Source organism: Mesoplodon bidens (genome assembly GCF_964165515.1).
Source record: "Mesoplodon bidens genome assembly, chromosome: 1".
NCBI lineage: Eukaryota > Metazoa > Chordata > Mammalia > Artiodactyla > Ziphiidae > Mesoplodon > Mesoplodon bidens.
The window spans coordinates 34827035-34850212 of record NC_138176.1 but is presented as its reverse complement, the minus strand read 5'-3'; the positions used below and the strand labels follow the sequence as shown (position 1 = coordinate 34850212).

The 23178-nt window shown below is 45.8% G+C and overlaps 1 protein-coding gene across 2 annotated transcripts in view; it reads right to left on the bottom strand.

The window, feature by feature from the left end:
- The window catches only part of MYOF (myoferlin), a 157946-nt gene extending 134997 nt beyond the window's left edge, over positions 1 to 22949 (bottom strand). For both annotated transcript variants that reach the window (XM_081249981.1, XM_081249982.1), the window contains exons 1-3: positions 22692 to 22949; positions 2955 to 3010; positions 299 to 390 (exon numbers count right to left, since the gene is read on the bottom strand). In XM_081249981.1, coding sequence (XP_081106107.1) covers positions 299 to 390; positions 2955 to 3010; positions 22692 to 22779 — 236 coding nt within the window. In that variant the 5' untranslated portion in view covers positions 22780 to 22949. The remainder of the gene's footprint in view (positions 1 to 298; positions 391 to 2954; positions 3011 to 22691) is intronic.
- Positions 22950 to 23178: the final 229 nt, after the last annotated feature.

Sequence of the window (23178 nt, the reverse complement as noted above, 5' to 3'; positions counted from 1 at the left end):
CTAGTTAACAAAGAAACTGCAGGAGCATAAAAAGATTTCACTGTTAAGTGCCAAATTGGTTAGACTAGTGGTGGCTTAGTGTTTGCAACCTCTTATGAATACAGCAGTCACTGGGAAAGAGCACTGTGGTTGATTAGCCACATCTGATATTGGCTCATAAGGGGTGGAGGAGGGCACAGAATTAAAGCACAATTATATTGGAAATATTATAATATGTTATTAAAGATATGGTCCTTCAACAAAATAAACAATAGTAAGACAATATGCAACATGAGAAAAACAATTGAAATCAACTTACTTATTTTGTCCAATTGTCTCAAAATCTTTCACAACAATCCCAAGGGACGATGAAAAGTCCAGTGGTATACCTCTCAAGTCGAACTCCAAAATCTGTACACAGGTAGATTATGAAAACAAAGAGGCTGTTAAAAGGATCCGGGAATATAATAAGATGCACCAATATTAAATATCAGGTCATCTCCACCAATGACAATTTTTTGAAGTACTCAGTTCTATAGTTAGACAAAAGTGATCAAATTCTGAACCTGGAGGCTGCTGAGGCTCGTGGGAAAGCAAACCAGACTCCTAGATTCCCGTTTTCTAGACTCTGTGGCTTTGGACAAGTCACCAAATCCGTCTCATAGGCAGAGAACTAGACTTAATGCCTACCACAACTGTAGCACAAATAGAATAAAATATGTATGTGAAAAGGCTTTCTTCAATGGTTATGTTTAAATTATTTGCTTTTCTTAATCATATTATTATCGAAGAAAGTGGTAAATAATCTAAGAAAACATTTTCTGAAATGCATCAGCCCCTTATTTTAAGTCCCACCATGGTCAGTGCTGTAGTCAGCTGAGTCTCTCATCTTAAGGCAGTAAATTGCTTTCTAGTGGCAAATGTTAAAAAAAAAAAATTAACTTAGTACCACTGATGTCTTTGATTATGTAATAAATTAATTAACTAAAGCAGTGCATGATGATGATCTAATGCTCCTTGTAATGGGTTTGGAATGGATGGAGGAGGAGTCTCACAGCTCATATTAGAACATACCCACCAATCCACATGGGTTTGGGTTGGCATTTCATTTAGGTTTGGTTTCAATTATAAAGCTGCAATTGGGAAGTTTACTTGATAAATACATATGCACTATGAGAAAAAAAATGCATTGGAAACAAAATGGGGTAAGATGGATGATGCCCTGGGGAAAACACGCCTACTCATGTGACCATATACCTCTCTGCCATCGGCCACATGGATTGAGCTCAAATATAAAGAAGCGTGTTGGGACTTCCCTGGTGACACAGCGGTTAAGAATCCACCTGCCAATGCAGGGGACACAGGTTCAAGCCCGGGTCTGGGAAGATCCCACATGCCGCGGAGCAGCTAAGCCCGTGCACCACAACTACTGAGCCTGCATTCTACAGCCCAAGAGCCACAACTACTGAGCCCACACGCCTACAGCCCGTGCTCCGCAACAAGAGAAGCCTGCGCACCGCAAGGACGAGTAGCGCCCCCTCGCCACAATTAGAGAAAGCCCACGTGCAGCAATGAAGACCCAACACGGCCAAGAATAAATAAATTAACTAATTAATTTAAAAAATAAAGAGGCATGTTATCACTAAATGCACACATACATGTACTTTTTATTTATTTTAGTCTTGGAGCTCTGTGTGAGGTGCTAGGAACCCACAGTTTCCACAGGGACCAACCAGACAGGCCTCTGGCTCTCATGGAGCTGGCAGTCCAGCTGGCTGTGCTCTGGGTTCCAGTGAAATTGCAGAGAAGTGGAATTCCCTCTCAACCTGCATGAAACCAGCAGGGCATTTCAGATAGGCATTAAGAAGCTTTTAATCTTGGCCTCATCCAGTGAGAACGAGTAGTCTTTATTTTACAGGGATACTGAAACTCATTGGGAGGGGAAGGGGAGAAGGGATTTGCAGTTGGTGGAAGGAAGCCGTCACAGCCTGGTGACTTAGCAAAGTAACAAAGACATTTATCACTGCACTTATCCAGAAAGGTTTGACCTGGCTTTTGGGAAAACAATGGGGCAGATGACCAACTTTTCAAAAATTAGTCAGCGTAGGAAAACCCTACTCAGTGGAAAGAATTAAAAATTTCACATAACTGTAAATCTATTAAACACTGAAACAATTTATAAAATAGATAGAAAGTCAGTAGTGGGGGGGATGTCTATAAATTATATCAATTCAATACAATATTACACAGTCAATAAAAATATTTTCTAATGGAATTATAGGGGTATATGTTCGGGATATAATAGTAGGAAAAAATAGGATAGGAAACTGTATTCACTGTATGACACTAACTGGCTAATTCTAAGACATCCTATTTTATTAAATGTGTTCATTCAATAAATATTTGTTGATACCTCCGAGATGTTAACAGTAGTTGCTTCTGGATAGGAGGACCAAAAGTAATTTTTTAAAGCTAATCTGAAGTTTTCAAAATTTCTACGTTAAGTATATATTACTCTTATCAACATAAAAAACAATAAATGACACTTCCAGACACACAAAGTATCATGTCATACCATCTTGATTAGTCACATGCAGATATGTTTTTAATTACAGAGCTTTCCCTCTGGGACTCCAGAGGTGATCTAATCCCACCCCTCGCTCTACAGATATGCCCCAATTTGCAGCATAACTAGACAAGGTCACACAGCAAGCTCACGGCTGCACCAGGCTAGAACCCCACCCTCCTTAACCCATCCAGGCTCCACTTGCCACACCACTACTGCACAGGAGATGTCACGTGCAGTAATGTCCTTAAGCTGCTTTGCTGTCTCTGTGGCCACAGAGGGAGGTGGAGCGGGGAGGGGTGAAATGCAGAGATTCTCCTTCCAAATGGAAGAGGTAACCTCTGACCAAAGATGGGACAATCAGAGGTAGCTTATCCAGTGAAACAAAATTGAAAAATAACGAACTCACCTCATTCCACACTGGGTTGAGTTCACTATCGACTTTCTTTGTTTTCTTTTTCTCATCTGCAAATTAAAAATAAGAGATATCAGTCAATTAGAATTATTTACAGAGCCTGTACCATTCATCTGTTCATTCAAAGAACATTTCCCTGAGGGCAAACGATGTGCCCACATTTTACCTTCATCTGACTAGGGTGAGGGCTACCTGAATCAGTTTTCCAGACTGAACGGCATTTTTGACCTAAAAACATTTTTCCCGTCCCCAGACCAACAAGGAGCTGAGGGATGGGAGACTCAAAATCACAGAAATGCTGTGACCCTCTGTCTCTCCCTCAGCAAATCCGGCAGACCAAAGTCACCCAGGGCCTGTGCATCTCCCCAGCTTGCTGCAGAAAGAAGCCAACGAAGGTAACCTTTGACCCACAGGTATCCCATTTTATAAATGAGGATACTGAGACTCAAAGGAGTTGAGGAATGTGTCTGACCTCATATGCAGCAGTGGTGCCCTGATATAAACCTGGAATTTCAGCTCTGAAGCCCATGCTGCCTTTGCATGTGATAAGACCCCAACACAGCTTAAAGGTTATGCTGGATTCCCTCTCACAGCCCTAATACAAGGTAATTCGTAGATGAACACTTTCTAGGACCAGCAGAGAACTGGGCATTTCCCTTACTCCTGGCTCACTGTTTCTGAAGACACAAGGTCTTCTTTCTCTGCATCTGAGACTGGACAGTACACTTACCCAGATGAGTAAATGTTTATCCAGCTAGTGCTTAAAGCTTCCTTGGAGCAAAGTCCAAAGAGCAGGGGCTTCTACTGAATCCCTGAGTCCCCAGACACTTAACAAAATAAAAGCTAAGTTTCAGTACAAAAGGCTTTGTAGGGCTTCCCTGGTGGCGCAGTGGTTGGGCGTCCGCCTGCCGATGCAGGGGACGTGGCTTCTTGCCCCGGTCCAGGAAAAGCTGGGCCAGTGGAGCAGCTGGGCCCGTGAGCCACGGCAGCTGGGCCTGCGCATCCGGAGCCTGTGCTCCGCGACGGGAGAGGCCACAGCAGTGAGAGGCCCATGTGCCGCAAGGGAAGGAGGAAAAAAAAAAAAAAAGGCTTTGTAAACCTTAGCTCACCTGTTTTCAGGGGGAAAAAAAGTTTTTCTTCCTGTGTGTCTCTTCTACTATCACACAGAACAGTCACAACACTCTGACACCAGATGTATTGGGCGGGGCATGTTCCCCCAACCGAGCAATTTTCTGCAACATCAGCTGGGTGTTCTACAATTTGACTCAATCCTGACACTGTCTACCTGGAGTGAGCATCAGATCCCAGGGGTTAAGTGCTCGGTCCCACAAGACTGCCCCCACCCCCAGACACCAACAGCAAGTCCAGGTTGTCACCTGGGCGTCTAACCAATTGGCGATAAATCTGAGGTTCCTATGACCCCATCCTTGGGTTCAATTAATTTGCTAGAGCAGCTCACAGAACTCAGGAAAACAGTTACTTACATTTACCAGTTTATTATAGGATTGATAAATGATACAGATGAACAGCCAGCTGAAGAGATACATGGGGTGAGGTCTGAGAGGGTCCCAAGCACAGGAGCTTCTGTCACCATGGAGTTCGGGGTGCATTGCCCTCCTGGTACATGGATGTGTTCACCCACCTGGAAGGTCTCTGAACCCCATACTTCTGGGATTTTTATGGAGGCTTCATCACATAGGCATGATTAATTATTAACTCCATTTCCAGCCCTTCTCCCCACTCTAGAGAAGTGGAGCTGGGGCTGAAAATCCCCAGCTTCTAATCATGGCTTCATCTTTCTGGTGACCAGCCCCCATCCAGGAGCCCACCCAGAGTGGCTTCATTGAACAAAAGATATTCCTAGTGCTCTTATCCCTTAGGAAGTTACAAGGGTTTTAGGAGCTCTGTGCCAGGAAAAATGAGCGAGGGCGTGGGGTTGGGGGGAAGACACAGACCAACATATATTTTTTCTATTATCTCACATCACCTAATCTCCTTCAAACCCTAGGAGGTATGTATAATTATTTTCATCCCCCTTTCACAGCTAAGGAAACCGAGAAGTCAAGTAACGAATTCAAAGTCACCGAGTTAGTAAGTGGGGCAGAACTAGGTTTTGGACCCAGGCAGTCTCATGTTGGTGACCAAGCTTCGAACCACTCCTCAGCTTCCCCTCTACTGCTGTGGCATGGAGAAGGTAGTGGGTCTCGTTCAGCTGAATGTCACGTTGCTAAGGCTCCCAGCACACGGCCAGCTGTGGGACTAGCCACCTCATTCTTCCATGACCTCAACATAGCAAAGCTATGAGTCATCACCCTCACTCTGCTAAGCATTAACTCCTCCACTTGAGTGGGCTCCCATCGCCCAACTGGCTTCCCTTTTTAAACTTCGGCAGGACTTGACTCATCAGCTCATGCCTGGACCTATCCTGACTCTGACTGTGGTCTTTCTATGCAGCCTCCAGAGTCCCTCACTGGATCAGATTCTGATGTCACCTAGAAGTGGTCCTGATTTCCCCTCTCACACTTCCATATTGACCCCACTCACTCTTCCCCTCGTCTGACAGAGACTTCTCAATCTTCCTTCTCTGGTACAGTACCAGAAAGTGTGGGAGAAAAAGAGAAGCCCTGCAAAGGATGTTGAAATCGATGGAACTGGTCAAAATGGCTTCTATCCACAATTTTAGCGGCTCCCTCTAAAAACGATCTACAGGTGCCACGCTGTGCATTCTACTGCGGTGACTCTAAATCCTTACAATAAACCTGCAAGGTAAACATTCTCATCCTCATTTTATAGACAAGGTGGTTAACTGAGAAAAGCTGGTTAACTTGTCCAAGGTCTCACAGCTAATAAAGAAACAGAGCCAGAATCTGTACCTACGACTCCCTGGCTCCAAAACCAGTGTGTGTTTGCTACCACACCAATGCCTCACTAGAAGCTGTCAGAAACGTTCAATAAAGAAGATGCATAGGGACTTCCCTGGTGGTGCAGTGGTTAAGAATCCACCTGCCAATGCATGGGACGGGGGTTCGAGCCCTGGTCTGGGAAGACCCCCAGATGCCGTGGAGCAACTAAGCCTGTGCACCACAACTACTGAGACCGTGTGCCACAACTACTGAAGCCCGCACGCCTAGAGCCCGTGCTCCCCAAGAGAAGCCACCACAATGAGAAGCCCGCGCACCGCAACAAAGAGTAACCCCTGCTCAACGCAACTAGAGAAAGCCCGTGTGCAGCAAGGAAGACCCAATGCAGCCGAAAATAAATTAATTTTTTAAAAATGTGCACACATTACATTTTATTGCCTTTTCTCACGTCAGCCAAAAAAGTACATAAATCCCTGTCTTATCAGCAGCCGCAATGTCACACATTTATTCAATTATTCCACATCTTTTTTTAAAAAAGGCCTCAGTTGCAGGCACTAAACATCAGATTAAATTACAGGAAACTCTTTCCCCTTCTCCACCTCCCCTACCTCCCCCTGTTCCCACTTCTGATGTTATGAAGAGAACTGTTTCTGTCTACGGTAAGGAATTAAATAGTTTCAACCCAGAACATAACAATTGATTCAAATGCAGAATACACTCTGGACCATGATTCAAGGCATTCTTTGGGACATTTCCTGTTTTTTGATTAGCTACACTTGCTTCCCTCTCAGTTCTGTGAAGGTCACCATTGCAGTAATTAACTCGCATGCCAACCTCCCAATAATATTTCCCAAGAACTGAACAAGCACTCTTTGCCAAGCCACCATGCCCTCTTGCACAGAACCATTTCCTTTGCTGTTCACCTACAGGGTGAACTCTTACTGAAACAGTGAGAGAGACACCATGACTCCTAAGACCGGATTGGTACATCTGTGCTGAGAGGACCAGGGTGATTGTGAATCCTATGTCAACCTGGCTAGCCTATGGTGCCAGTTGTTTGGTCCAACACTAGTCTAGATGTTGCTGCGAAGGTATTTTATAGATGTGATTAACATTTGCAATCAACCGTCTTTAAGTAAAGCAGATTACTCTCTATAAGGTGGGTGGGCCTCATCCAAAGAGCTGAAGGCCTTAAGAGGAAAAACTGAGGTTTCCTAGAGAAGAAAGAATTCTGCCTCAAGGCTGTATCAGAAGATCCTGCCCAAGTTTCCAGCCTGCTTGCCTGCCCTTTAGATTTCAGTCTCAAGACTACATAAACTCTTACCTGAATTTCCAGCCTACTTGCCTGCTGTTGGGCTGCACCCCACAGGCCTAGAAGGCCTGTGCTTGCCCAGCTTCAAAACCAAAGAAAGAGGGCTTCCCTGGTGGCGCAGTGGTTGAGAGTCCGCCTGCCGATGCAGGGGACACGGGTTCGTGCCCCGGTCCGGGAAGATCCCACATGCCGCGGAGTGGCTGGGCCCGTGAGCCACACGGCCGCTGAGCCTGCCCGGCCGGAGCCTGTGCTCCGCAACGGGAGAGGCCACAACAATGAGAGGCCTGCATACCGCAAAAAAAAGAAAAAAACAACAACGAAAGAGCCCAGAGTAAGCAGCAGAGACATCAATGGTTTAATGGAGTGGGGGAGCTTACACCTCTGAAGCAAGGTCCTGGAGCAACACCCCACCATGTTCTGCAGACGGCAGGCAGTAAGTGGTGGCAGTCTTTAGTCCCGGGAAGAAGGGGAGGTTACCACTTACAGGGGAATTGATGTCAGATGCGCTCATTAGTTACCAGGGAAACCAGCGGAGGGGCATGTCCTTCATGGCCCCTTTGATAAGAACAATCACCAGCTGGGGCCTGGGGCAAGTAAGTAGGAAGGTGAGTCAGGTGAGTAAGCTACAGGTAAAGCAGGCACTGGTTGGGCAGGGGATGTAGAGAGAGCAAGAGAAGAGCCAGCTTGAGTGGCCTGACCATATACCTGCCCCAGAAATTTCAGTCTTGCCAGCCCCTACAATTGCATGAGCCCTCTCCCCGTCTCTGTCTCTGTCTCTCTCCATTTATATGTACATATATACTATTGGTTTCAGAGAAACGGAACCAACTGGTAATACCAGGTGCCCATGGAAGTAATAACACCTACGATGGTAACACATTTTACAAACTTCCAATTACATACACACCATCTCACTGATCCTAACAATCCTGCAAGGAGAAGACAGGTATTGGTCCAGCTCTTCTCACTGGACTTTCAAATCAGGGAACTCTCCATTTCCCTGAGCTGTTACCTCAGGGAGACATAAGGCTCAACCACCAAGCTCAGAATCCCTCTGTGTGAACTGGTGAATTTAGACTAGATGATCTCTTAAGTTTTCCTCCAGGTCCAATATGAAGTGCCCCCAAGTCCTGACTGGTTAGACTACTGCATCTTACTGACATGGCCCCAGGAGAAGTGGGGGTGCTACTTACAAAGCTTTCTTAAGTAACTCAGCTCTTTGGTACGCAAGGTAGATCAGCCATGCATCTAAACTTGACCTCCCATTCAGAAATACTTCTGCATCTTCTCTGGGTCCTGGATTATGCCCCCTTTGTTTTGAGAAACATTCACAGACATACACAAAGGCATCCACTATTTGGCTTATAATTTCACAGAGCCTCCTGAAGCCCTTCCACACGGGGCTAACAGTTATGAAGTGCTCTGACCTAGTCACTGTTCCCAGCGCTTCCCATGACTGTCTCACTTAATCTTCACACCAACCCCAAGAGGTAAATTCTATTATGATCATCTCCAGTTACAGAGGAAGAAACCAAGACACAGAGAGGGTAAGCAACTTATCAGAAGTCACACAGCAAGTGAGTGGTAGAGCAAGGATTCAAACTCTAGAAGATACAGACACAGAGCAATTTCCAAAATTGGAGGATTAAGACCAGAGAGTGACTTCTTAAAGCCTGGGACTGCATTATTAACATTGTTATCCCCCACCACCAGAGTCATTTCTCCATGATTTGAATGAAATAGACTTGATAAGCTTATAAATATTATGACTAAAGTTGCTTTAATGATTAAGAAAATAAATACAAAGTGCTCAGCATAGGGCCCAGCATATCATAAGCACTAAACCAGCAGGAGCTAGTACATCAATATTATTTCTTCTTACGGCACCTGAGCAGCATCCAGTGTGGACTCCAGGAGGTTTCCCAGGCTGTGGAGGCCTCTCTGGAGGGCAGGGCCCCAGTGACTAAAGGAAGTGCCCAGGGGCCTAGGCACAGCCCTGGTGGAGCAATTCTGCCACGTGGCTCCATTCCAGGCCTCTGAGGCTCGCCAGAGGCAGCTGGCATGTGAGTAGTGCCTGTTCCTCCCTGGCAGTGAGCCTGGCAGCTACCAGCATCTGGAAGAACGTCCACAAGAACCAGGAAGCAGGGAAGGCTACAGGAAGGGCTAGCAGGAGACTGCTCCGCCCTCAGGTGTTAGAGGGACTCATGAGGACAGGTGGCCCATCCAGGTCAATCTGGCTGAAGGAGTATCTCTATTTGCTTCCCAACCGGCTGCACTAATGCTCCAGAAGATGTTGCTAAACCGGTTCTAGGAGAAAGGCATTTTGGACAAATGGCAACTGTGACACAAAGCGAGGCTGTTTTGTAAATTTCTGAAACAGTCACTGACATTGCTGATTCAAGGAACGCCCAGACAAAAGGCAGGCTGGGTTACCGCTCAGCTTTCTGTTCCCAGTTTCTCAGTGGCCTCTGGAGCCGCCCCTTCAGGCACACACACTCTTGAATCAAAACCAAATCCTCAGGGGAGCTGCGGTGAAGCCCAGTCAATCTGAACAACCCATACAGCATCTACTTCCTAAAAGCTGACCCTGGGGTGTGGTCACAGTCCAGCCCTGCCAACTGCCTGGGCTGCAGGTGGAGGGAGCCCAGGTGGGGCAGGCACCTGGATCGGCTCTCTCGGTGGAGAACTGAATACGAGCATCCATTCTGTGCCAGACACTTTAAACACATTCACGTCAAATCCTTATGCACGAGTGTTGGGCTGCACCCCGCAGGCCTATAAGCCTGCGCTTGCCCAGCTTCAAGACCAAAGAAAGAGCCCAGCGTCAGCAACAGAGACATCAATGATTTAATGGGAGGGGGGAGCTTACATGTCTGAAGCAAGGTCCTGGAGCAACACCCCACCATGTGCAGCGAACGATGGGCAGGACGCGGTGGCAGTCTTCAGTCCCGGGGAGGGGGCCCCGTGTGGTGGAGGAGAGATTACCAGTTATAGGGAATTGACAACAGGTGGGCTCATTAGTTACCAGGGAAACCGGCAGAAGGGCACGTCCCTCACGGCCCCTTTGATGAGAACAATCACCAGCTGTGGCCTGGGGCAAGTACCTAGGAAGGTGAGTCAGGTGAGTAAGATATAGGAGAAGCAGGCATTGGTCGGGCAGGGGATGTTCTGAGAGCGAGAGAACAGCCATCTTGAGTGGCCTGACCACACACTTGGGGGTGGCTCTGGGTTTGTGAAAACCAGGGGTGGCCTGTCTGTATTGTATCTGTGGTATCTGGTTGCAGTGCCCCTCTACATACCTGACCCCAGGGATATCTCGGAAGAGAGGCGGACCAAGATGGTAAGGGTTATACAGGGTATGTAGTGGTGAAGTATACGGTCAGGCCACTTAAGGCTGTTCTCTTGTTCTCTGTACATCCCCTGCCCGACCAGTGCCTGCTTCTCCTATATCTTACTCACCTGACTGACCTTCCTATGTACTTGCCCCAGGCCACAGCTGGTGATTGTTCTCATTAAAGGGGCCGTGAGGGGCGTGCCCCTCTGCTGGTTTGCCTGGTAACTAATGAGCCCACCTGACGTCAGTTCCCCTATAATTGGTAATCTCCACCCCCTGCCCCCCACCCCAGTGAAGACTGCCACCATGTCTTGCCCACCGTCCACCACACATGGTGGGGTGTTGCTCTAGGACCTTGCTTCAGACATGTAAGCTCCCCCGTCCATTAAACCATTGATGTCTCTGTTGCTGACTCTGGGCTCTTTGTTTGGTCTGGGCAAGCACAGTCCTTGTAGGCTTGCAGGGTGCAGCCCAACAGGGAGGTACTAATATCCCCATTTTGCAGATGAGGAAACTGAGGTTCAGGGGTGTTAACTGACTTGCCCAAGATCACAAAGCTACTCATTGGCAGAGCTGAGCTTCAGCCCCATGCCTGCCTCATTTCCAAACCTGTGCTCTTCACCAGCACCTCAGGCTGAGGGTGCCAGGCAACCTGCCACATTTTCACCACTTATCAGCTGGGTGACCTTAGGCACTGACTCCAGCTCTCCATACCTAGATTTCATCATTAATAAACACGGCAACCTAATGCCCAGGAGTAATAGGTACCAAATTTGGGGCTCATGCCAGGCACTCTTCAAAGGGCTTTGTATGTTATCTGTTGCTATTATTATCCTTATTTAAGTCCAATAGCACAATAAAATTAAGTAGTTTGTCCAGGCTCACCTGCTAGTAAGAAACAAAGCCAGGATCTCGATGCAGGTGTTCTGGCTCCTAAGACTCAACCTCTGGTGGCTCTGGCTAACACGTTTCTGAGACATAACCTGCTAGAGACTGAATTAGGCTGGTGGTCTGCAGATCCACTTCGGACCCTGCTTGAGGAGATGACTTCCTATTGTTTCAAGAGAGCCCCTCAAGGCCTCAGTGTTCTGGAAAAGGGGATGAAAAAGGTCACCTCGTAGGGTTGCATCAAGGATCAAAGAAGAGAGCGTGAAAGTGCCAGGACACAAGGGACATGCCTCTGTGTAGGATTCACATCAGAATCATAAACGGCCTCCATTAGACAACATGAAGAGGATCCAGTTCCTCTGCCCTCCCTGACTCCAAGAGATTATATCAAGAGAAAATAGTCACAGAAAAGAACTTTGAAAATAAGCACAAAGCACTGAGTCAAAAGCTTGATAACTCCATCCTAACCTTCCTAGGCAACAATCTTAGCTGAATTACTCAGCCTCAGATCCTGGTATCCCATAATTAATCATCTCTTTTAATGGGATTTTTGCCATTGCCAGCAGTTTTGACCTACTACACTCAGCCCTCCTTCCTATGCTGAGAAGAACTTTGGCCTTGGGGCTCTTGAGCAGAGCTGGGCTGGTCAGTTGCTGCAGGTATGAGGGAAAACTGGAGATCAGTAGTGTCTGTGGATGGCAGCTTGTTAGTGGGAGAGGATGGAGGGTAGACTTAATGAAAGAGAGATGCCAAGGACGGGGAAAGCCAGGCACGCACGACGCAGTGGGAAAGTGCATGAGACAAAGAGTCTTGGTCTGGGGCTCGAGTCCTTGCCTCTTCCTGGTCACCCAGCTTTGGCCACTCTTTTCCTCTCTAAGACTCAAGGTGCTCATTTGTGAAATGAGTATAAACAATACATGTCCTGGACACCTGCTAGAGTTGTTGTGAAGAACAAACATGATCAAGCCCAGGAAAGGGCTTTCTGCACTGTAAGTGCCCTGGGAAGAAGTTCCTTCCTCAGGCCATGTCACACATGGGAGGCCACCATAATGTGTCCAGCATACTGGGACAAACTGGAGGGCATTTGGAGCCCCAGACAAGACCCCTGAAGCCATGGCTCCAAGGCACCACAGCCCCAGGCCCTGGCACTGGTCTGATCAGATGCCTTCAGGGCTGAATTTGGCCAGGGAAACAGAGCCTGGATTGTCAGACTTGGGGAGCTAAACCCTGAGCCCAGGTGCACTAATTACCCCAGGGTGGGTCAAATGCAGCCTCACCACACAGGGGTGTGTGTTACAGCCTCAGGGTGGGCCTGTTTATCCCAGCTCCACCTGGAACTTAGTGTGGGGTCTTGAACAAAGCAACTCACTCTCCCCAAGACGTGGTCTCTTCAGCTGTAAAATGAGGGACTTCACTTTTTTGGTGAGAAATAAATGAATGCATATATGCGAAGCTTTAGTGCAATGCTTCATAGCTAGAAAGTGCTCGTCATCAATATAATCTGCAAAATTTTATGCCTCCTTTCCAGGAGTTTAAACTCATTGAACTCTGCATTCACTGAACTCTCTCTGGATCTACAGCTAGACTACAAGCTGCATGCAGGCAGCAGCCAAGTCTGGCTTGTTTCCCATCCAGCTTGCAGTGCTGAGCCCAAGGCCTGGCAAAGTACACTCTCGACCAAGATTTGTTAAATGAGTTTATGCCTGAGGGGAGCAGTAGGAAGAAACAGCAGCAAAAAAGAGGATGGAGAGAGACAGGGACTGCCCAGGCAGTGAATTCCAACAATGAGGAGAGATAAGCAAAAAGAATGTTTTTTTTTCTTTTTCCTGTCTTTTTTTAAATAATAAAAGAGGGATAAGGGAAGGGATTTTTTTTTTTAATTGATAAGTTATGCTATTGGGATGAAAAGATGATGAAAGTAATAAACCAGAAAACTAAGGTAAGGGGAAGTGGAAACTCACCCTGCCATTCAAATATTAGGATGTTAATACTTTACATGTAATAAGTAAAGAGTTGTAGTCTCCACTAATAAAATGGCTCCCACTTGACGCTCCAGGAACTGATTCACTGCTAAGCTATGTCAGCTCTGAGCTTCTGAGTCACAGCACGTCCTAAAGGCTTTCATACCCTGGGGAAACTCACCCCAGGAGGGCTGGGTTTTGTTTTTTCTTCTTCTTTTTTTAAAGTTCTTTTGTTCTTGGTACAGTCTTCCTCTTTCAGACTGGGTCCAGATGCCCCTAGCACACGGAACAATTCAATCCTTTCAGAGCGGGGAGGAAAGGATCATGATTTGATTTGGTTGTTTTAGGCACATTTTTTTTTTTTCTCTGTAATCATGATGACCTCCAGGAAGACATACGGAGGCTCTGGAATCAAGAGTGCAGAGATGAATCCTGACCTGTCTCTGTCTTCGTTTCCTCATGCGTAAAGCCAGACTTCAAGAGGTGAGGTGGGGGCTTCCCTGGTGGCACAATGGTTGAGAGTCTGCCTGCCGATGCAGGGGACACGGGTTCGTGCCCCGGTCTGGGAAGATCCCACATGCCGCGAAGAGGCTGGGCCCATGAGCCATGGCCACTGAGCCTGCGCATCCAGAGCCTGCGCTCCGCAGCGAGAGAGGCCACAACAGTGAGAGGCCCGTGTACCGCAAAAAAAGAGGTGAGGTGGGAATAAACATCTACTTTTAGTCCAGGTACCTTAAAGACATCATCTCATTTGACTTTTACAATCTTCATGGGTAGGCCTTATACCCACTTCACAGCTAGGAAAACTGAGATTCAGAGAGGTTTCTTGTCATTAATTAGACCAAAGCCCTAATGTCAAGGTCAGAGGTAGGCTAGGGCTCCCCTGCCTTCCATCTTCCTTTGAGATGCAGCTTAATGGATCCCAAAGAGCATGTGGAAACCCTGAAGTCCTAAATACTCAAGATCAGTTTTGTAGTTTGTGGTCACAGGGATCTGGTCTCATTTGGTCCTACGTGGTCCCCCTGGCCTCTGAGATCCTAAACTGAATGACTGAAGGGAGGAGCCAGAATCATTCATTCAACATTATTTATTGGTCATCTACTATTTGCCAGGCACTGAGCTAGGTGCTGGAGAAAGAGACATGGTCCCTGCCCTCATGAAGTTTCCAGTCTGATTGAGGAGGCACACAGGTATCAAATAAGCCAGCAGATACATAACTACATGTTCCAATAGGTGCCACAAAGGAGTATAGGATGTTAGGGGACAGAACTATGGGGCACCTGATCTAGGGCTACTCTGATCTCCCAGGATGTGCTGCTGGGAGAAGCAGGGTGACCTCTGGTTCCAGCCTTGGCCTGGGGAGCCCAGGCCAACCGGAAGACCTGGTACTGCAGGGAACCAAGGCTATTTCCCACTTGCCTTCTGCTCTGCTATGACTCTCAGCACAACCTTGGCTGCACAGACCTCACAAGGCCAGGGCCCCACTGGTCAAGAGGCCACCAGGCTCTCAAGCCTGCTGCTGGGCCCCTGAGAGGCAGGCTTCCGGTCACAGGAGGGCTGCTTCATTGCTGGCCACTGAGGCTGCAGAATCACTGCAGGGTGAGTTAATGAGGCAAATGTGAGCCGAAAATCCAAGTCAACAGAGAGTTGCTAAGAATCTACTGTTTATACCCCTTAGGATAACTATTATCCCCAAACAAACAAAAACCACAGAAAAAAACAAGTGGTGGTGAAGATGTGGAGAAATTGGAACCCTTTTGCACTGTTGGTGGGAATGTAAAATAGTGCAGTCACGATGGAAAACAGTATGGTGGTATCTCAAAAAATTAAACATAGACTTACCAAATGATCCAGCAATTCTACATCTAGGTATAAACCTCAAAAAAAGAACTGAAAGCTGGGACTCAAACGATATTTGTACGCCCACGTTCACAGCATGATTCACAGTAGCTAAAAGGTGGAAGCAACTCAGGTCCATCAGTGGACGAATGTATAAACAAAATGTGGTATAGACATACTATGGAATATTATTTAGCCTTAAAAAAGGAAGGGAATTCTGACACATGCCACAACATGGATAAAACTTGAAGACATTCTGTCAAGTGAAATAAGCCTGTCACAAAAGGACCAATATTGCGTGATTCCGCTTATACCAGGTACTTAAGAGTAATCAAACAGAGACAGAAAGTAGAACTGTATATTTTAAAATGATTTAAAAGGTAAATTTTATGCTATGTACATTAGAGCACCATTAAAAAAAAGAACCTGCTATATGCCTAGCTGAGAGGCTATCATGTGCTCTCACAGATGAATCAGACATGGGCTCTGCCTTCAAGCCGCCTGTGCACCACAGCTGAAGGGCATCCTATTTATTCATGTAAGCCTGGTCCACCCCTCAGATGTCCCCCAGGGTTCTGTATGTACCCCCAGCAGTGGGGAAGGAGTCAGGCATAAAAGAGGGAGGAAATGAGCATTTGCCATATGACTACTACGCACCAGGCACTGTGATAGTGTTTTATCACCGTTGATCCTTAGAGTACCCTTGTGAGGTACATGTAATTCTCCCCATTTTATAGGCAAGGAAAGAAAAGCTCAGAAACATAGTTGCCCCAGAGATTTAGCTCCTAGTGATAAAGTCAGAAGTGAAACTCTGCTCAGTCCAAAGTTCATCCCCTTTCACGTAATGTGTTGATTACAAAGAAAGGGGTCTCCTTAAAGGAGGGGTGGGGGGTGGGGTCAGATTACAGCTTAAAGATGGGAAGAAGCAGGTCTAATCCCCAAACTGGAGGGAGATAAACTGGATGGTTCATGTTCTCGGCCCTCAGAAGCTTACCTTGTGTAGGATCCACCTTGTCTGTCCAGAGATTCTGTATTCCTTGTCACAGCTCATTGGGCCAGGGGTGAGACCAAAACTGAACCAATTGGAGTCTTGGTCTCAAGCATCTCAACTAAGAGACACGGATGCTGTAGCAGATGTGGAGTCAGGACCAAGTCATCTCCGTGGTAACCCAGAGCCCCATGCAAGTTGCTAACTGCAAGGGAGCAGCGGTAAGAGTCCCCACTAAGGCAGCCAATGTGCAGAGAGGAGACGGATGCAGTGCAGGGAAGCGCGGAGGCCTGAGGCACACAGTCCCCTGGGGAGCAAGAGCAAAGGCTTCCCTGCCTGACAGGTGAGGCCCATGATTGTATTCTGGGAAATTTCTCTCTAACTTTAGGGGAAAAACTTGAGCAAACCTGAGTTCCTTGCAATTCAACAACTGCTGACATGACACTTTACCCCTCAGGTGGGACCACTGGGTTGGGAGAGAAGGACCTTATGTGAGTGAGACCACAGCTCAGCTTGGTTGAGGAAATGCTCCCCATTTCACTTTTGGGAGAATAGCAAAATGTGTCTTTGGTATCATTTTCTATTTCTGTGCCTCTCTTCTACCTCTTTGGGGGGCCTCCCTCTCCAGTCTCAGGTAGCTAATGCCCTCAGGCCGGCCTCTGGCAGAGACACCCCACCCAGCCCTGCAGGCATGCACAGGCTGAACACTCCCTAACCCTAACCCTCATGTCCTATTTTACAGAAGAGAGTGAGGAAGGATGGCCCAACTGGCCTGCCCAGCAAGGTTTTCTTATTCATTTAATTCGATTGGGCTGCTTCCTTAGTATCTTTCACATTAGCTCCTGCATTCTCATTCTAGCCCTGGAATGAGCTCCCTCTGCCCTGGAAAGCATTTGCCTCAACTAGTAAACCATCTAATTAGTCTACCTGACTAGAACTAATCTGTCCACAATGCAGCCTAGTGGCCCCCCAGTGAGTTATGAGTAAAGCACAATCCCAATCATACCAGATTACGCTGTCAACCTCACCCCACAGGCCCGTGGCTCCCTGGCCTTTTTTGGTGCTGTTCCAAACCTAGAATGTCTTTCTTTTCATTACTTCTGTCAAATTTCCACTCATCCTTTAAGACCAACTCAAGGACACCTTGTCCATGGAGCTTTTCACTCTTCCATCTGCCTTTGCATTATAATTTTTGCATGTCTATTCTGGTTTGTAACTCATTCTTGTGTTCCAACCAGTTGCTTCCCTAGAAGACCAAACCATGTTATACGTATTTTTCTAGACTTGATTTCGGATATATTGTCTGGCACATTTTAGGGCTCCATAAAAGTAAACGTTATCAAATAGGGAAGGAAGTTAGGAATTCCCATGTGCAGTTTCACATGTGTATTCATTTAATCCTCAAACACCCCTGCAAGGTAAGAGGTGTTATTAAGAACTCTGAAGCTGAAGGTTTTCATTCATTAGCTCATGAGCACTTAGGAAGTAAGAGGTAAGAATTGGGATCCTCATTCCTAGGGCTCCCTGGCTCCAAAGCCCAGGGCTTTGCCACCGTCATGCTCAATAGGCTTTGTATCCTAATGCCTAAGGCCAAGTTAGCTGATAAGGCTTAAGGTGTCAGATGTCTAAGCAGCTGTTTCTGAGTGAAAACTCTGCTCAGACCCACTCAAAGCACACCCCTATTCAACAGAACAGCTGTTCAATAGAAATTACAAAGTAGGTAAGGTCACCACTGCCATATCACAGCAGATGCATTATGCCTTACAGACCACTGAACGTTTCATGTATGAATTTTCAACATAAAACTGGCAGCTTCACATTTTTCTTGCCAGGATCAAGAAAGCAAAAAGTAGCATGACACCGGTTTGCCCCTGGGTAGCAGGTGTTAGGCACTCAGCGTTAGAAATGTGTGAAGTAGCCCTTTGCCAGGCCTCATCCACAAAGCACGTGAGAGAATATTAAACGTAATTCTTCCTGAAAGAAGGGAGAATGGCGGGACTTCTGATGGTCCCTTTCAGGACCAAGAATCAATGACTTTATTGCACTAAGATGTCTCAAATCTCTTGCCAGGGCATTGTTTCTAGGGTCAACCTTTAAAAGGTATATTCAACATCAGTGACATGTTAGATGTGGCGGAGGATATAAAAACCCCATGCCTTCTTGGCTGAGCCAGAGACTCACCAGTAAACTCAAACCAGACAAAGACCAGCGCCCCTGAACACGCCTTGAGGGCATGCAGTTAAGATCTGTGGTGGAGGAAGAAAACAAGTCACACTGATTCACTTTTAAAAGGCAACTGTGGGACTTCCCTGGTGGAGCAGTGGTTAAGAATCCGCCTACCAATGCAGGGGACACAGGTTCGAGAGATCCCACATGCCGCGGAGCTGCTAAGCCCATGTGCCACAACTACTGAGCCTGCGCTCTAGAGGCAGCGAGTCACAACTACTGAGCCCACGTGCCACAACTACTGAAGCCTGTGCACCTAGAGCCCGTGCTCCACAACAAGAGAAGCCACCGCAACGAGAAGCCCACGCACCACAACGAAGAGTAACCCCCCACACGCAGCAAAGAAGACCCAACGCAGCCAAAGATAAATAAATTAATTAATTAATCAAAACAAAACAAACAAAAAACAAAGTCTTCACGTTGAGAGAGGCCTCAGAAGTCTGTCTAATCTAATCTCAGCTAGATTCAGTCTCACAACCTGGCTGTCTGCGTGAAACTCAAGGGAAAATGGCCACCTCTGGCTGGCAGGTACTCTGACCTTAAGATTCAGAGCTGGCTCTTGGAACCTCGTGAACCCAAAGAACGTGAAAAATCAAGTGGGTTTTGTGGTTTCCATAATCTCCTTCTGCACTGCTAAGTATCAATGACATCCACACCACAGGGACTCCAGTAACCCCCAAATCCTCCTGGTTCATACTAGGTCCTAAGAAGTTCAGTCTCAGAAGGGGACTGTACACGAGAGACTGAGGTCAACTCTAAACCAGCTGGTTGTCAGTACAGCACATTCCCAACTACAGTCTCACAGGGGGCCTCACTGTCTATACAGGTACCACCATTAACACTCCCATCACTTGGCCATTCTTCCCACCATCCTACAGCTTGAGAAGTGTTGCTTACTGCCTGACCTTGCTGTTTTATGTACTCAAGAGGCAAAATTGTACACATTTCAGTAAACTCAGGGGCTTTCTTCGGTGCTGCCTTGATCCTCTGTTAGGGCTTTTTACATCCTACTCTCTCCACTCTCCCCCACGCCACCCCGTGAAGTGCATCCAGCTTTGCTCCATTCCCACTGATGGGTATGTGGTGGTATCAGTATCCTCAGTTCTGTCAGAACTTAAGGTTAGCGAATTCCCTGGTGGAGCAGTGGTTAAGAATCTGCCTGCCAATGCAGGGTACACGGGTTTGAGCTCTGGTCCGGGAAGATCCCACATGCCGTGGAGCAACTAAGCCCATGCACCACAACTACTGAGCCCGCGAGCCACAACTATGAAGCCAGCACGCCTAGAGCCCATGCTCTGCAACAAAGAGAAGCCACCGCAGTGAGAAGCCCACACAACGCAATGAAGAGTAGCCCCCACTCACCACAACTAGAGAAAAGCCCACATGCAGCAACAGACACAACGCAGCCAAAAATAAAAAAACAATAAAAGAAAAAAAAAATAACAATGTTACTTAATTTTAACCAGTGCTCAAAATTGGAAGGCACTCCTGGAAAGGGTTTGCCATCACCAGTGTTTTAAACCATTGGAATAGATTGAAAGCAAGAAAAATGCCATATTCATTACTATATCTGCTTTAGTGCCTAAGGCAATGCTTTCCATACCTCGCTGAAAGCAGTTATTCAGTACATGGAACTGTAAAATTATAAAACCTTAAAGCTGGAAGAAATCTCAAGATCAGTTCCCATGATTCCACAGCTGAGAAATTTGAGACGTGGGTGATTAAATCTGGGTCATCGGCTACTTTGTCAATATTAGCCAGAGTCCAGATGTTCCTACTCTAAGTTGAGTTGTTTCTTCCATTGGGTTGCTTATCAGATGAATGAATGAATGCATGATTTTACTGCTCAACTGATACTATGAAAGGAGACTGGAAAACAGACTGAAGTTAAATAGCCTAGCAAAAGTAATGGTTTAGATAGCCTATATTTGCCCACCTTAACTGAAGTTTTTCACTTTCAGTTGGGTGTTTATGTCCATAGCTAAGGCAGACATACTTTTAGTCATTTAAAAGTTTGACCAATGCATATACACTCCAGACAAATAACAAGTCAGATTTCAATATAGTGTTAAATTTTAATTTCATTATAATCTATATGACTTGCCCCATGACATCACCAGATTGAACCCAACATATTTTTACGTGTCTTTACATGTCAATGGTGAAGGAAACAAACTTTTCATTTTATGTCTCTATTATGTAGCTGCTTCAAGAAAAAAAAATTATAAAACCACAGTGAGATATCACCTCACAACTGTCAGAATGGCTATTATCAAAAAGGCAAGAAATAACAAGTGTTGGTGAGGATGTAAAGAAAAGGGAACCCTCGTACATTGTTGGTGGGGATGTGAATAAATGCAGCCACTATGAAAAACAGTATAGAGATTCCTCAAAAATTAAGAATAGAACTACCATATGATTCAGCTATCCCACTTCCAGCATTTATCTAAAGAACACAAAAACACTAATTTGAAAATATATGTGCACCCCTATGTTCATTGCAGCATTATTTACAATAGCCAAGATATGGAAATAACCTAAGTGCCCATCAATGGATGAATGGATAAAGAAGATATGGTATATATATGCAATGGAAATACTACTCCGAAATTAAAAAAAGGTGAAATCTTGTCATTGCAACAACATGGATAGACCTTGAGGGTGTTATGCTAAATGAAATAAGTCAGATAGAGAAACACAAATGCCATATGATTTCTCTCATATGTGGAATATAAAGAACAAACAAACAAAAAACAAATGAACAAACCAAAACGAAACAAAAACAAACCTGTAGATACAGAGAACAGAGTAGTGGTAACCAGATGGGAAAGAATGGGGAGGAAGGCAAAATGTGTAAAGGGGATCTACTGTGTGGTGAAGAATGGAAACTAAATTTTTGGTGATTAGCATGTTGTAGTGTATACAGAAGTAGAAATATAATGTTGTACACATGCAACTTATAAAATGTTATAAACCAATGTTACTGCAATAAAAAGTAAATTTAAAAATAAAATTAAAAAGAGAAAAATATTTTTTAAAAGAATACATGCAAATGAACTCTGATATAACATGACTACATGATATTCACTAACAAGATTCTCAAACTACATTGTCCTTTAAGAATCCAACTTCTGTCCCCCAGATCTTTTTTTTTTTTAACTAAACAATCATTTGGCAGCTTTGGGTTTCATTTCTGGCATTTTCCTGCTCATCTCAGAGGGAGAGGTTTAAGGAAAGAAACAGAGATAAAATGGACAAAAGAAAAGAGAAAGGCACAGATTACTCAGAAACCGTAAGGGAGAAGTAGTCAGGTTCCTGGAGGAAGAGGTGTGGTCAGGAACCACATACCCATCAAGGCTCCCACTTTTTCTGCCCTCCCCTCTCACTCCCTCTCATTCCTCCTGCCAAGGAGTGAGCTGGCAATCTTACCAATGACCTTGGACAAACAGAAAATGTTAAAGCTTCTAAATTCAGCTTTAGCCACACCACTCCAGCCAAAACTAGAATCACCTACAATGGCTGGGAGTGTGTCATCACTCCAACCGCTCCTGTCCCCCTCCACTGCAATGAAATGTCAGGAAAAATAACCTGTTGGAATTACAATAAGCCTTGTAAAGATGGTCTAGTCTAAACCCCCCTCACCTGTTTTGCACAAAAGAAAACTGACATCCAGAGAAATGAGGTCACATGCCCAAGGTCATTGAGCAAGTCCAAACTAGATGCCCAAAACTACAGACTTGCATTGTTCCGAGTTCATTTAAAGCAATTTAAAAGCTACCAAACATGCAACGAACAAAGCACCCAACTTTGGAGAGATGAAGAACAACTACAAAAAGGCACAAATTGACATGAAAACAAACCAAAATAATAACTTTACTCCACCTCCCAGAAGCCCAGTGACAATAAAAGCAGCAGGGGTCCGTTTTACGGAGTAATGATACCTGGAACAACTTAATTGTGCTTTTTCCTCCTTTACCCATTTCTCACAGGCAGAGGAAATAAAAAGTGCATACAAGACTGCTGAAACTCTTAATCTGAACCAACACAGAACTTTTTGATACTTGAAATTTGGTACATCTTTCCCTCCAGGGGCTTATAGAAATCACATTATTAGAGTTAAAACATCAGGTCATTCAGTGGGTCTCAAAGCCCTGGGGAAAATGCCTTCCACAGAAATCCATCCTCTCCCCTGACCTGCACAGGTAACAAACTCCAGCTAAAGCCGCAGAGGATTTGATCATTCGCAGACTTTCACAGAATGGGACCCAAGAAACTAACATTCCAAAACAGGACTAGAGAAAAAGAAGAAAACTTGTCCTTACCCTTAAAAATAACAGAAACAATAGGATCCGGTTTCCCAAATTTCGTTTTAGGGATATTGCTGGCAGATTCAACAATCACTCGAAGCATGGCTCTCAATGGGCAGAAAGCAAATTTCAGCAACGAAGTTAAGAAGACACGGGCTCTGGAGCTCGCGGCCGCGCCGCCCGGGAGAGAAGGCGGGGGAAGACTTCTCCAGCGAAGAGGGAAGGAGGAGAGGCGATGGGTGGGTCCCTGACGGATTACTGTATTTACTGAAGGTTACGTGTAAACTGATACCCAAATGCCCGAGTCTCCGCAGCACCGCAGGCACCCACTTAAGAATTCGGGAAATGTGGGAGTGAAAACGACAAAACCTCAGCTAAAAATAATTACGGGCAACAAAGGAAACTGAAAAGGATTTGGAGCTAATAAATGTGGACAGGTCAAGAGACCACGAAGACGCTGCAACTAAGAGCAACAAATTCGTGAAGCCCAATTAATTGGATT